The 16,148-nt window shown below is 36.5% G+C and overlaps 1 protein-coding gene across 1 annotated transcript in view; it reads left to right on the forward strand.

Moving 5' to 3' along the window:
- LOC127651897 (cyclic AMP-responsive element-binding protein 1-like) overlaps window positions 1–15,916 on the forward strand; it is a 56,836-nt gene extending 40,920 nt beyond the window's left edge. The window contains exons 4-8 of the mRNA XM_052137946.1: window positions 962–1,062; window positions 8,009–8,148; window positions 8,283–8,465; window positions 8,729–8,882; window positions 13,566–15,916. Coding sequence (XP_051993906.1) covers window positions 962–1,062; window positions 8,009–8,148; window positions 8,283–8,465; window positions 8,729–8,882; window positions 13,566–13,710 — 723 coding nt within the window. The 3' untranslated portion in view covers window positions 13,711–15,916. The remainder of the gene's footprint in view (window positions 1–961; window positions 1,063–8,008; window positions 8,149–8,282; window positions 8,466–8,728; window positions 8,883–13,565) is intronic.
- Window positions 15,917–16,148: the final 232 nt, after the last annotated feature.

Consider the following 16,148-nt stretch of genomic DNA (forward strand, 5'->3'; position numbering starts at 1 on the left):
TTACTATACTATATAAGCAGGGTATCAACTCGAAGCAGCATACCAAATTTTATGACAATCGGCCACAGTGGCTGTATAATTAGCTAATTTGCATTTTTGCTCATAACTCTGGAACCATATAGGCTACAATACAAATGTGTAGCTTCTCTGAATCCACCAGTTCCACACAATGATGTGAATTTCCACAATAAACTTTTTTTACAATTTCAATTTATCGAAAAACCTACATTTCTGAACTTGTCCCAGGCCGTTTTCCTGATTCTCACAAACCTTGGAATATATCATCTACAGAACCTCCTGACAAAAAGTTATCAAAGAATTTTAATGTGTCGAATCATTCCAAAGATATAAGCAAATATGTTTTTGCCGTGGCCTATAATGACTTATAAGCCTGTATCTTGTGAGTGTAATTTTCAAACTTCGCAAAATTTGTATACAGGGACAAGAGTACACTCTGAGGTAATATAACGAGTTTCATTAATTTATAATGCTAGTGGGTGCTATAATTTAAGACAATCCTATTTTTGCAACTGTGTTCAAAGCAGGTGAAATGTCATTCCAAAACAGCTGTCCACAGCATCCACAAGATCTTTTCTGTAAAATTTTATTGTTTTTGTCATCTCGCCGTATGTGCTTGGCCTCTGATAATATTATAATATATAGTATAAATATCTATTTTGTTTTTGACATCAACAACAAAAATAATGTCACTTGAAAATCATGAGCAAAACTATGCAAGATAAGATCATGTGACCCAGGCAACATTAAATACAGGTTGCATTTTTTACTTTGTTGTGTCTCACTTGATGTCCGATGTAAAATCTGGGTCCCGTAGCAAAACCAGTTGAGAACCACTGATATAAAAGACTCATGTTTGAAATATAAAATGTGAGAAATTGGAATTAAAGGCCTTTTTCTTTTTTACTATTAATATTCATGTGTTTGTTATGTATTGTATTAGATTTCTACCATTGCTGAAAGTGATGATTCACAAGAGTCAGTGGACAGTGTGACCGATTCCCAGAAAAGAAGAGAGATCCTGTCCAGACGGCCTTCATACAGGTTCTTGACTGTATTTGTAGTTTCAATGAATATCAAGAAGTCCTTTTTATAATCATTAATTGGATCTTGTCCAGATATCAACAGTCCTTACAGATATTTTAAAGATGCACTCAGTAATTTTTCCCCATTAAAAAAAAGTTGTACTCCTAAAGAAATGAATTATAATTTTGAAAGATATGCATAAAATCATCACCACTCACATGAGATGATGTTTTATTCTGTATGGGGCAGAGGTGCCCTCTTGGGGGCTGCCATTTTAGAATCACAAGACCAAATGAATACTACTCAATCTCAGTAACCATCTTGTTATTGGACACTAGGGCTGAAACGTATAGACGACGTTATTGACAAGGTCGACAATAAAAAAAAAACATTTTGACGTTTTTTTCGAATAGTCATTTGATCTAATTTAATGTAACATGAGATCACATTAAACTCTAATGATGATTCGCGAGAGCAGAATGGCATTTGTTTGTGTGTTCATCTGAGGGGGAAGAGGCTGATGCACACTCTGTTGCGGGGACGCTTGTCCCTCGAGCGTGCACACTTGCTGCAACTAGATTATAACATGATGGCTCGCGACCTATTGAATCAGAATATATATGTCACTGTGTGTATCTTATCGTGAAGAAAATTGGCAATATACAGCTTTATTAATAAGAGAGAGTTTTTTTGGTGAGTTAAAGATGATTGAATTGAACAGAAAGATGAGAGAGGGTAGACTTTGCCCCATTATACACTGCAACAAAATACATTTTTGTTTTGACTTGTTTTCCAATATAAATATCAAAATCTCCTTTAAAACAACATACATTTTCTTTAGCAGCTATACTGCAGAAGAGAAAATTGTTATCTGAGAATAAGAATATAATATTAAAATTATAAAAAGACGTATTCACCTAAGAAGCAGCATATAACATATTTAGACTTGCTTTTAGAAAATAGGTCTTGAGTATAAGTATATGTGACCCCATCTGTGAAACCCCGGCTAAAGTCGCATAATCTAATTATGAGTGTGTTTATTGCTGTAAATTATCTATTGTACCAAGGGATTTGAGATGCAATACTAAAATTTTCATTTATAATATGATAAATACTGAAATTAATTAATGTATTTACTACGTTTTATAATTTTGCGCAAAGAAATACCAGACGCGGGCTTCCTAAACATTGATTTAAATTGTCTCTGTGTTTAATTTGGCACAAAAACACCTGCTGATTCTTGTGTCATTGAGTTCAGGAACTTCTTTTCTACCATTAGAAAGTGTAAATAGACCTTAATATCTATCCGCAGGAGTGACAATCAGGTCAACACCAGTTAAGGCAAAAAAATGCGACTTAAGCTGGGTTCTGATGTCTGTGGAGTTTTTTTTTTTTTTTTTTTTCATGTCATCGCTGATATTTTAAGAACAGCTTATTTGTTTCGTAGCTCAACATTCTGTCAATAATAATCATCTTATTTTAAGGACATTTTAGGCCTGGTACAAGTCAAAACAAGTCGTTTTCTGGATGCTGATGCATCGGGTTGACAAATTAAATATCTGACATGGTACCTAGGAAGCGCGAGCAGGAACAGAAAATAGCTGATTGCTTAAACTGCTTGTATGTTATTAATCTCGGTGGAATTGCCTAAAATTATGATTTAACTGGTATTTTTGTATTTTAATACTAATTTTAGACTGTTTAATACCAAAATTGTCATACTTTTGTTAATAGAATCCCTGAAATTATCAAATATATTGCTCTGGCAATTTTAGAGTGTGTAGTTCTGTGTATACAAAGTTTGAGACTGAACTGTTAAAGGGATAGTTCACCCAAAAATGAAAATTCTGTCATTTACTCACTAGGGCTGTATTGTCCTAGTCGATTAGTCGATTAATTGGTCGATACGTTCTGGTTTGACCAAAATTCTGATTGGTCGATTTTTTGCCGCGTTCATTTCATCAGTTTTGCCGCGCTGAGGCGCGCTCATTTCATCAGGTGGAAAGCACTAACTGCTAATGGGGGGGTTTTCAGAGTACCCCTGTTACACAGGTAACAGTCTGTCTTCAGAACACCCCCCTTGTTTTCACTTTTTTTGGATTAGCCCAACCCACTGGAGAAGAGCGGTAGATAGGCTATATGCGGAATATTATTTATTGTATTATATTAGTCAGTCCTCGTCCAACATGACGACAGTGTGGCAGCATTTTGTCAAAATTGACGGAAAAAGGTAGAATGCAAAGTTTGCAAGAAACAGTTTGCCTTCCACAGCCTCGACGACAAACATGTCGTATCATCTAAAAGCGGTAAGCTCACTTGTTCTGCGTTAGGTTGCTCTGTCTGTTTTGAGTAGGCTAACATTATATGAAAATATCAGAATTGGCATATTTCAATGTTTTAGTGTAATAATCGTTTTATAACTGCAGGCGCACCCATCCGCAATGACGGTAGCATCCCCACCCACACCCAGACCACGCTGGATTTTAAGCCTCCTTTATCATCCAAACGGAAAAATAAAATCACGGAAGGAATTGTTAACTTTATTGCTCAGGATATGAGGCCCATTGCTGTTGTGGAGGGCCAAGGTTTTAAGAACCTGTTAAAAGTTTTGGAACCTGGATATACACTGCCAATACGCCACACAATCATGCATGCACTAACCGCAAAATATGCGGGACTCAAAGAGAAAGTTTCAGAGTTAATACAACACAGCGAGGCACTGAGCTTGACCACAGATATGTGGACATCTCTTAGAATGGATTCCTATATGACAGTGACTGCCCATTTCATTGATGGAGACTGGAAAGCACAGAGTCTTGTGCTTGAGACAAAACAAATAGAAGAGGCTACACGGAATAAACATTGCTGCGCGACTATCTGAATTTGCTGATTCATTTGGAATTCAAGAAGCAAAGAGAATTTCTATTGTATGTGACAACGCGGCTAATATGGCACTCTGTGTGGAAACACTAAAGGAATCACATAAATGTCCAGAGATGCAGGGCGTCAGGTGCGCCGGGCACACTTTGCAGCTCTGTATTAACGCTGCACTCAAACAAGATCCAATTTGTCATGCCGTGGCTGCATCACGTCATCTGGTGGGACATTTCAAAAAGGGGCACAAAGCAAAAACTGGGCTAAAACAAAAGCAGGAGCAGCAAAACGTCCCTCAGCATGAACTCATTCAGGATGTGTCTACACGTTGGAACTCAACATTTTCGATGTTGGAGTGACTGCTGGAGCAACGCTGGCCCATTACCGCAGTGCTGTCTGACCCAAACTTTACAAAGAAGAGCGACAGCAGTACACTGGACCTTACCACAGCACACTGGAATGCGGTAGAGGACATTAAAAATGTGCTGAAACCGATGACAACCCTGACCGAGCTGCTGTCTGAAGAGGACAACGTGTCCCTGTCTGCAACAGTACCCATGCTGGCAAACTTAAAGAAACGTCACCTGGCCATCGCGGATGATGAAAGCCCCATTACCAAAAAAATGAAAAGCAAGCTGGTCGAAGAAATTGACAGTTGGTGGGAGTTTAAAAACCGAATGATGATGACTAACAGTGTATACATTACAGCTGCAGTAGTAGACCCTCATTTTAAGCAGCTGTCTTTTCTGGATGATGCCAAACGAGACGAGGCCTATACAGTAGTTGCACAGCTAGCAGAACGACTGAGTGCGCAGTGAGCGCAGTCACAGGCACAGGTGAACCTGGAAGTGAGGAGGAGCAACATGTGTCAAAAAAGCAGAAAAACGACAAAGAGAAGGAGATTGCTATGCTGTTGTGCGAAGATGAGGATGACGAGGTTTCTAGAGAATCAGGTGGGAGAAGCACAGTGACAGAAGAAATTAAAAACTATCTTCAGGACAGAACCAAAATCGACTCCGGATCATTGGGGTGGTGGAAAAAAAACCAAGACAGATACCCGAGCCTGGCCCGAGTTGCAAAGCGACTGCTCTGTATCCCTGCAACATCCACGCCTTCTGAACGCATTTTCTCCAAGGTGGGATTTATTGTCAATAAAGCAAGAAGCTGTCTCCTTACAAAGAACGTGGATATGTCTGTGTTTCTCGCACACAACACAAAAAAGTTTGGCGTGGACACTGATTGAAGTGTACTCTCTGTGAGTGAGTAGCCATTTGTTTTATTTCATTGTTTTTACATTATTTCGTTTTGAACATTAATACATTTTTTAATGTTGCACATTTATTTAAAGTATTGTGTGATTTGGGCACTTATTTTTATTTATTTTTTTGTAGCCTAACGCGCAATTGCGCTGTGCCCACTGTTTGTTTTAGTTTTTTTGAAATACTTGTGGATTTGGGCATTTGATTTATTTATTTTTGTAGGCCTATTTGTTCTGAGTTCACATACCTTGTTGTTGTATATGCACTTTATTTATTTTATTTCGTTTAAAATTTGGCTGAATAACATGTTGTAGCCTACTTTACTTGTATGGTTCCCTTTTATTATTGTGCAAACTGCAAATTTATTTCTAGTATTATTTATTGGATTTGGGCACTTTGTTATTATTATTATTTTTAATTTGGAGCCTAGTGCGCAATTGCGCTGTGCCCACTTTGTGTTAGTTTTGAGCCTAAGATGCTTTATTTTTCAGTTATGCACTTTATTTTGTTTCTGCTCTTGATCTGGTTTGTTTAATAAATATTCTTTTTTTTATTAAAGTGGATGTGCCTTTTGTGTTTATTAAGAGTAAAAGCTTTAAGTTAATAGTCTATTCGTGTCTCTGAAAAATGATAGTGTCTGACAGTTATAACTTCTTATTATAACATATGACAAAAATAATTGTCTAAATTATGTTGCATATTCCTCAACAGTTCTTGTGATGATATCACATGACAACATAGTAGGCCTACTATTTTCGGAAATCATAGGCTATGATATTGCGCAGGTGCACGTGATGCAACGCTGTCAGAGCCGACAGATTCATGTGTCAGACTCATTTCAGTGCAAAATAATTAGGTCAAAAACGGTTTAATATACTGCAAATAGCCTACTAGTTTTTTATGTTTATTTATAATTCATTTAGGCGGACATCAAGGCTACCAAGTACTGCGCACAGTGCGCAGCTAATTAATTTAACGTTTTTTTTCTAACGTCATTTTTAGTCGAAAACTTCAGGACTTCAGTCGACCAAGATTTTCTTTGGTTGAATACAGCCCTATTACTCAACCTCATTTTGTTCCAAACATGTTTGAGTTTCTTTCTTCTGTTGAACACAAAAGAAGATATTTTGAAGAATGTTGGTAACCAGACAGTTGACAGTAACCATTGATTTCCATAGAATTTTTATTTCCTACTATGGGAGTCAATGGTTAACTTCAGCTGTTTGATTATCAACATTCTTCAAAATGTCTTCTTTTGTGTTCAACAGAATAAACTCATACAGATTTGGAATAGCTTGAGGGTGAGTAAATGATGACAAAATGTTCATTTTTGGTTGATTTTTCTAAATGTGTTTTTTTCCCCCTCCAAATTTACTCCAAATGTTACACAGTAGCCCAGTAAGAGATGAAAATTTTCTACCGAAATATTATATATGAATTTATTTATATGTTAATGACATTTTCTACTGATATTTCATTTCACTAATAAAGTTATAAAAATCATTCCACTGAATTGACTTGGTAATTGTTGCTACATTCAAGCTCTTGTGGTACCCCCATTTGTTTCAATGTTTTTATGCTTTTTGGACATGCGCATCATAATAAATAGGCCTTCAAGAAGTTTCATGTGTCATTTCACTGAAAATGGGAGAATCTCAGCTTTAATGTGGTATATGGTACATAGTCAGGATAATTATGGTTCACATGTGTTGCAGTTTTAAAAATAAGCTTGTTTTTACATTGGAATTTCTCAAAAACATGATTTTCTGAGCCCAAAATTCAGCAAGTTTGTAACATAGCCTTAGTCAATATTAAAGATATCAAAATTATATTTTCACAGAATGTTCTTTACATTATGTAGGATGATTTTATGTAAAAAACAGTGAATCACAAAAAAATGACTTCAGCTGGGTTTTCACAGACAGGGTCACATATTTTGTCTTTACTGAACTCTCAGAAGTATAACCAAGCGAAAAAATACACTTGTATACAAAATACCCTTAATGTTTATTTAAGAGACATTCTCTTAAAGCAAGTCTAAATATCTTATATGTTGCTTCTCAATTAAATGTATCTTGTTTTAAGGATTTTTTGACAATTTTAAATGGAAAACAAGACAAAAACACTTGATAACTATAGGATTATTCGCAGTGAATTTCTTTACTGAATTAAACTTAATAAAAATAAATGTTCCATTTAATACAGTGAATGTCATTTAGAGGTATTTATAAAATATGATTTTCTCTTTTTATTGTTAGTAAGCATGTTTAATGCAATCTTTTATGTCGGGACACAAGCTGAATAATCAGTTAAGATTTAATGATTAATCATTGCAATAATCATTCTAATAATTGCTAGATTAATCGACAATCAAAATAATCATTAGTTGCAGCCCTATTGGACACTTACTCTTTGATTAAATGAATTATGGCTGCTTGTGAATATTTAATTTCTACAATGGCATCTGTAACTGAAAACTTGCTTTTGAATGATGCTGCATCCACACCACTAGGTGTCACTGTAAAACCCTGTGTATACTGGGCGAGTCCGTTGATGTGCTGCATCGACACGAACGTTCTAAACCATTTAATTTGTGTAGAGGCACCAGCACGTGCAGCACAAAATGGAATGTGACACCAGTGTAGATCGCATCAGTGATTATAATGGGGTTTGATTACTTTTGATGCAATGCACCACTCGCGTCCGGTGTAGACAGTGTGCAAGTCCAAGATGACATGAGCAAAAAGTTACTGAATGCACCTTTAATGTAATTATCATAGATGTATCTTAGTTTATTTATAACAGACTTGATTTGATGTTTTGTAATGCAGAAAGATCCTGAATGACCTGTCATCAGATGCCCCAGCAGTGCCACGAATAGAAGAGGAGAAATCAGAAGAGGATTCCACCCCAGCCATCACAACAGTTACTGTGCCAACGCCTATCTACCAAACAAGTAGTGGGCAGTACAGTAAGTTGATCACTTACTCCTACTAATAAGTGACTGCATGACTAAATAAAATAATCTAACACTGTATGAATCCTCTAAATCAACAATATTTAATATACATTGGTAAATCAATCTCGTTATTTGTTCTCTCCCAGTTGCTATCACTCAGGGTGGGGCAATCCAGATAGCCAATAATGGAACAGATGGTGTTCAAGGGCTGCAAACCCTGACCATGACCAATGCAGCAGGCGCTCAGCCCGGCACCACCATCCTGCAGTATGCACAAACCAGTGATGGCCAGCAGATACTTGTGCCCAGCAATCAAGTAGTTGTGCAAGGTTAGATTGCAAAAAAACATTTAAAGTCTGCACATTTTAGCTTTAAACATATACATATGTATTTAAAGAGAAGAAAATAACAGATAAAGAGAGATAAACCAGAGACTTAAGTGCCAGTCTAGATTCCGAGATGTAGATTGAATCTGATTAAGTACTAGGTTTGTCTTCTGTGCAAGGCTTAATATTTGTCTTGGAAGGCAGCCACACAAGAAACCTAAATGTGCATTTTTTAACTATAAGTGTTTGGTGCTTGTGTTTTTCAGCGGCCTCAGGAGACGTGCAAGCGTATCAAATCCGCACCACTGCTACCAACGCAATTGCACCAGGAGTGGTCATGACCTCCTCTCCTGCTCTGCCTAGTCAGGGAGGAACAGAGGAAGTCACACGTAAAAGGGAGGTTCGGCTTATGAAGAACAGGTACGATTAAAAACTTAAGAAGCATTGCGATCCATATGTTAATGTGCTGGGAATAGGGCTCTGCGACATGTTGAATGTTTACAATATATTTATAATGGTCATATAAAATTAAGCACCATGAAAATCTAAAGGCATGGATACAGGCAGAATATTTTAACTAGTCCTAGATAAATAATGTTTTAAGTTAGTTTGATTTTTCATAACAATTTGACATCTGTGTTGAATTAAAAAGGCTCCAGATGCTTAGGTGATCGATAATAACACACACATCTTCTATAAACAAGGGTGTCTTAAGTAATTGTTAACTATTAATTACTAGTAATTGCAATTATGTAATCAACCAACATTGCACATGTGGACGATCATGTACGTAAGCTACCACCAAAGAACATTTTTGACCCATGAAAAACCCTGTTAAGTTATATTAGTGTACATTAATTACAATTAATATATCATTCTTTCTTGTGTTCATTTAATGAAAACAATAACGTGTTGATAATGTTAGCCTTATTATAAGACTTATTATTTAAACTTGTTTTATTATTATTATTATTATTACATTTATAATTGAATTGCTCACAATAACTGTTTGGTTGAAACAATGGTTCCTCTGATTAAAAAAAAAATAAAAAATCGCTCAAATGTACGTTAGAAGCATACTATGGCTTAGTTAGCCAGTATAGCAGTGAAATGAAAACAATCACTGACACCGTGAATTTGCTCTAAATTGAACTGAGGGTTATGCAAAGAAAAATGTGACTATATGGAAACTTCAGCACTAGGGTTGCAATGGTATGAGATTTTCATGGTACGATAACCATCTCAGAAAATATCATATTATAAGGTATTACACAATTATTATCATTTACAATTACCGTTTTTTATCATTTACAAACAGTATGTTTGGTTGAACAAACGCTTTATTATAATTGAAACTTGAAACCATTTTTTTAATGGAAGAAAAGTCTAAAAAAAGAATGCATAAGAAATTTAACAGAATTATAATAAACCGAATTATAAACATGATAAAAAAATGGCATGTATCTATAACATGTTATATAAATAAAGCATGTTAGTTTACATGTTAGCATAGCATGTTAAATTAACTACTACATGAAAAATAACATCAGCTGTGTAAGCTTTAAATTAATGTCCTATGATTATTAATAATTAGCATATACTGCTCCTGTCTGTACTTTTAACTCTTAACTAGTGGTTCTCAATTGGTTTTACTTCAGGACCCAGATATTACAATGGAAATCAAGTGGCGACCCACTATAGTAAAAATGTAACCTGTATTTAATGTATACTGGTTCGCATTTCCTTTTATGTTGCATAGTTTTGTCAAGTACAAGGACATGCATCAAGGGACATTATTTTTGTTGTTGACATCAATAACAAAAGCCACAGGAAGTCCCCCCCCACCCCTCCTCTTTTAAAAATGTAAGAGCATATTTACTTATATGAGCCCATTATTATCACGTTTGTTTTCTAATTTCGAACATAATTCAAACTGAATATACTTATTACACAGGAGGAAAGGCTCTTCATTACCATGGTTTGGTCAGTGTAGCTAGCCTTAAATAATAGTAATAATAAATTAGTGTTTATGAAAAATTAAATGCTAGCTGAAACACATCTTGAAACTTTAACTACAACTGCCACTGTTGGTATAAAATGAGGTCTAAAAGATTCTACCTTTTAGATTATTTCATATGAAATTAACATTGTGTCAAAATATAACAGTTATAGCACAGTGATGCTCTTTTCCTCCTCAGTGCTGTTTGGCATGTCAGGGCTGCCTACTGTTTGAGAGTTTCGACTTCCTCCGTAACGCTTTAAACTAGAAAAGTCTCACTAGAATTGAAATTGGTCACATCGGTTTTGAGGTCTGCACTCCACAATATCGAGGGAAGCTTGGCTGTTGCGCGTGCCAGAGAGAAGAGCAGATCATGATCGCGAGCTGGTTCCGCTACACTCGCGCGAAAGTGCGGATGAGAAGCCTTTAGCTGCTTGCAAGATTATCATTAAATCTGCCTCGCAGTCCTAAATAGGCTATCACTTGGACGGCCGCTGAAATACCGTCAATATCATCTTTCCCTGCTGTCCGTGACCCAGTCCGAATAGACCTGTGACCCACTTTTGGGTCGTGACCCACCAGTTGAGAAACACTGCTTTAACTCACTTATGTCAGACCCCCTCGCTTCTCTCTGACATTTTCTCCCCTGTGTGTGTGTGTGTGTGTGTGTGTGTGTGTGTGTGTGTGTGTGTGTGTGTGTGTGTGTGTGTGTGTGTGTGTGAGATGCAAGTTGACGAGTCTGACAGGCAGTCGAGGAGGAAAGGAGATGTGAGATTCTCCGTCCGGTTGCATTTTTTTTCTCAATACCATAGATAAGTAAATGTACATGTATGAAAACTGTACATTTTCATACCGTGGCATACCGTGAAACCGGTACACCGCTGCGACCCTAGTCAGCACATACATTGTGTCAGCAACTGTACATCTTTGTAAATAATAATAATAAAAAAAACCTTATCTATTGAAAATACATGCTCTAAAAGCTTAATTTGAGTGAATACTTTCATATGGAGCATTGTAATGGAGCCATGTCTCTGTCACACGACTGTTTGTTGATTCATGCAGGATTATTAAAACGAATATTATAAAATAAGTCCCAGATGTTCTTTTTTTATGGTTTTTATTAGGATTGGGATTTTATTTATTTTGGACTCTTGTAGCCTCTATGTCTGTACCCGTCATGGAAATAGCTAAAAACATGTTTTTAACATTCAATAAATCTTTTTTTTAAACTATGAACTTTTTATTACTCAGTTATCAGACTTTTCCACCCCCTTAGTGAACATATCAACAAAATCCACTATCGGCAACCTTTAATTGAGATATATATATACACACATTGAATATCGTCTAAAGGCCGAAAAAATATCAAGATAGAATTTTAGCTACAGTTGAATTCAGAAGTTTACATAAATTACACATACATTTTCACAATTCCTGACATTTAATTGTAAAAAACATTCCCTGTCTTATGTAAGTTAGGATCACTACTTTATTTTAAGAATGTGAAATGTCTGAGTAGCTCAGCGAGTATTGACGCTGACTACCACCCCTGGAATCGTGAGTTCAAATTCAGGCCGCGCTGAGTAATTCCAGGCAGGTCTCCCAAGCAACCAAATTGGCCCGTTTGCTAGGGAGGGAAGAGTCACATGGGGTAACCTCCTCGTGGTCGCGATTAGAGGTTCACGTGCGTGGATCGTGGAGAGTAGCATGAGCCTCCATGTGCTGTGAGTCTCCACGGTGTCATGCACAGTGAGCCACGTGATAAGATGCGTGGATTTACGGTCTCAGAACCGCAGCAACTGTGTCCTCCGCCACTTGGATTGAGGTGAGTAACTGCGCCACCACGAGGACCTACTAAGTAGTGGGAATTGGGCATTCCATTAGGAGAAAAGGGGAGAAAAAAAAAAGGGAAACATCAGAATAGTAGTATATTTCAGCTTTTATTTCTTTCATCACATTCCCAGTTTAAATACACTTTGTTAGTATTTAGTAGCATTGCCTTTATATTGTTTAATTTGGGTCAAACGTTTTGGGTAGACTTCTACAAGCTTCTCACAATAAGTTGCTGGAATTTTGGCCCATTCCACCAGACAGAACTGGTGTAACCAAGTCAGGTTTGTAGGCCTCCTTGCTCGCACATGCTTTTTCAGTTCTGCACACAAATTTTCTATCGGAGTGTGGTCATAGCTTTGTGATGGCCACCCCAGTACCTTGGCAAAGGGAAGACCCATTTGCGACTGAGCTTTAACTTCATGGCTGATGTCTTGAGATGTTGCTTCCCTGCTGCAGCAAAGCACCCCCACAACATGATGCTGCCACCCCCATGCTTCACAGTTGGGATGGTGTTCTTCGGCTTACAAGCCTCGCCGTTTTTCCTCCAAACATAACGATGGCTACCAAGAATGAACCAGACTTGTGGAGGTCCACAATTTTTTTTCTGAGGACGTTGCTGATTTTTTTTTTTTTTTTTTTTTTTCTTTCATTATGTCAAGCAAAGAGGCAATGTTTTTGAAGGTAGACCTTAAAATACATCCACAGGTACACCTCCTATCAGAAGCTAATTGTCTAAATTACCTAAAGGCTTGACATCTGGAATTTTCCAAGCTACTTAAAGGCACAGTTAACTTTGTGTATGTAAACTTCTGATCCACTGGAATTGTGATATTGTCAATTAAAAGTGAAAGGATCTGTCTGTAAACAATTATTGGAAAAATTACTTGTGTCATGCACAAAGTAGATGTCCCAAGCGACTTGCTAAAACTAGTTAATATTAAATCTGTGGAATGGTTAAAAAAATGTTTTTAATGACTTCAACATAAGTGTATGTAAACTTGTGACAACTGTATATCGCCCTGCCCAACCTTAAAATAATGGTCTGATAACAATGTGAAGTTGTTAATGATATAAATTGACACTGCTGAATTTATTAGTGGTGTGTTTGTTGTAGATCTTTAATTGGACTCCTCATATTATTTTTCTATGACTGTATACGACTGTATATGATTTACAATCTTTAGATTTTTGTAGTAAGTCACCAAGTCATTAAAACAAGGAATAACTGTTTAAAATCGCCTGACATTAGTAATGTGTTTCCACCACAGGGAGGCAGCTCGGGAGTGCCGCAGGAAAAAGAAGGAATACGTTAAGTGTCTGGAAAACAGAGTGGCTGTGTTGGAGAATCAGAACAAAACACTCATCGAGGAGCTTAAAGCACTTAAGGACCTTTACTGTCACAAATCTGAATAATTACACTCGCACTCACATATGTGCTGAACAGATTTCTTGTGGTGCCTCAAGAGATAGAGACTCTGAACATAACACAGGCACCTGCACAGCATCTATATTTCTCTCTTTCATTTCTTTTTTTATATATATATTATCGTCTGAAACAAATCAGTTATCATCAGGAATACATTGTAAGTTTGTAAGTGTAAACTTTTTATTTTCCACTTTCTCTTTAAGAGGAAGAGAGTTGGTTTCTCTAATTTAAGAGAAGATGATTTGCAAGGTACAGTTTGGCTATCAAGAAGTTGCCCTACTTAAGGAGCATTCTGAACCATATAAGAGCACCTTTCAGCTGGAGCCGTGAGAGGGAATTAATGTTTGTGTGGGTTTTTATGATGGAAACAGCTCAGGTTGCTTCTTAGACCTGCTCCTGTCATTCTGAGGCTTTGAAAGACTTTCCTGCACTGCACCAGTTTCGGTGTTGCCTGCAAGCATGATTAAAGAGTGATGGATTTTTCACTTTTGCAGCATGGATCTTTAATGATTAAGATCAAATCAACAGTGCCCACTCCTGCTATTGTTATTAATACATATACTCATTTATTTTGTTCTAATGAAAACATTCAGATAAATATATATATGCACCATTGTCTACTATTTCTTTCCCTTTATGTAATTTTAAGCAGTGTTGCTTTTGTTACAAAATTAAGTGCTATATGGAGAAACTCGGTCACCTTTGTCAACCAAGAATAGAAGGTGGATCCTTTAAAAATATTGAATGATGTTTGGAAAAGTTTTAAAGCAATTAAATATATCAAATATGTGATTTTCAGTGAGCATTGGTAGCCCATAATAAGAAATTCATTTTTAAACTTTTAAGTGTGCTTATATTGTAATATATTTCTTCATATATGCCAGACATTACTGGTCTTTCTGGTGCCATCTACATTGATCAGAGACAAGTTGTGTTGATTGTCATCTCTGATCACTGTAAAAGGTTGTTTTTTGTTTGTTTTTTGTTTTTGCCTGAGCTCTTCTGTTCCACATTGCTATGATGGAAATGCTGTTGTTATCCTTTTCTGTCCTTTGCCATAACATGTAGCTTTCCATGACATACATGTTATTTTTAAATCTTTTTTTTTTTTTTTTTGTAAAAAAATTTGTGAATTTTTATTATATATTGTGTTTTTAAGACAAGTCGCTTATGTGTAACCAAAATCAGTTAAAAAGCAGTCTGGAATAGTCTTTCATCAGCAATTATATATTTGGCAGCGGTTCATAATATAATGTGTTGGGCTAGTTTTTATTTACTATAGAGTTTATCTGTAAAATAATGTATGAAATATCAGATTTAATCTTTGCTTCAAACCTGCACAGTTTGGTTCCAACTCCGTTCACAACTGCCTGCGGTTTTTTGCTTTTCTTTTTTTTTTTTTCACAAATTCATTGGAAAGTTCATAGGAATGAACTTTTTCATACAAAGGTTGTATGTAAAATGGCCTGCTTTGTGCCTGACAGGCTCAATAAGATTAGGAACAACCATGTTCTAAGACACATAGTGAAAAACTTTCAGCAACAATGGGCATAGTAAGGTGGATCTCCAGATAGAGAATTTAGCAACCTTGCTTCAAACATTATTAGCAGCTATGGGCGGAGCTAAATTTAGAATAGCAGTTTACCCAGACTGATTGGACAGAATTCGGCATCAGTAGGTCGAAAGTTCTGCTGCTGAAATCAGCCTGTGCTTGTCGATAGTCAAATCTCTGCCCTTTCCTGTGATCGAAGCTGAAAGTGTTGTATAAAGCAAGTTGTTTTTAGTTATAAATTATGTAATAGTCAACAAGAATGCATATTTCTCTAACTTTAGGGTTTGAGTTAGGACTCAAACCCTAAACCTATTTTTTTACTTGTCAGTGGAATAAAAATATAATTTCAGCGCAACCTTCAAATTGTGCTCGCGATTGTTTATGTGGATGCGATTACTTTCTGGTTTCTACGGGACCAGATCCTGCATCTCAGAGGTTGCTCATGCAACATGCTAGCATAGCTAGAGGGAAATACATTCACACTTGAATTGATGCAAAAATGTCTGATATGGGATGGCGCTTGTCAGTCATTCGGCTAAATGGCATTGATTTTATGCAGGTTACTTGTTTGATAAAGGTGGTCACTACTTCAGCCATTTATTCTAGTGTTGTCTACGAGTTGAGTAAAATAAAAAAACTAACATGGTAAATTGTCTGTATGTCGAAACTGAGTTTTAGGCATTAAGGGAATCTTATTTCCCAAAGTCAAATCTCAATATTCTGCTCAGAGAACACCAGATTGCATTTACAGGTAAAAAAAAGAAAATAATTTGGGGCATTATTTGCAACAAATCAGCACAGAACTCACTGATTGTCTCCCGTTAGATTGCATGTATTCTATTATTCACTGCTTTTACTGTTACGGTCAGCAGA

This window comes from Xyrauchen texanus, chromosome 11 (genome assembly GCF_025860055.1).
Source record: "Xyrauchen texanus isolate HMW12.3.18 chromosome 11, RBS_HiC_50CHRs, whole genome shotgun sequence".
NCBI lineage: Eukaryota > Metazoa > Chordata > Actinopteri > Cypriniformes > Catostomidae > Xyrauchen > Xyrauchen texanus.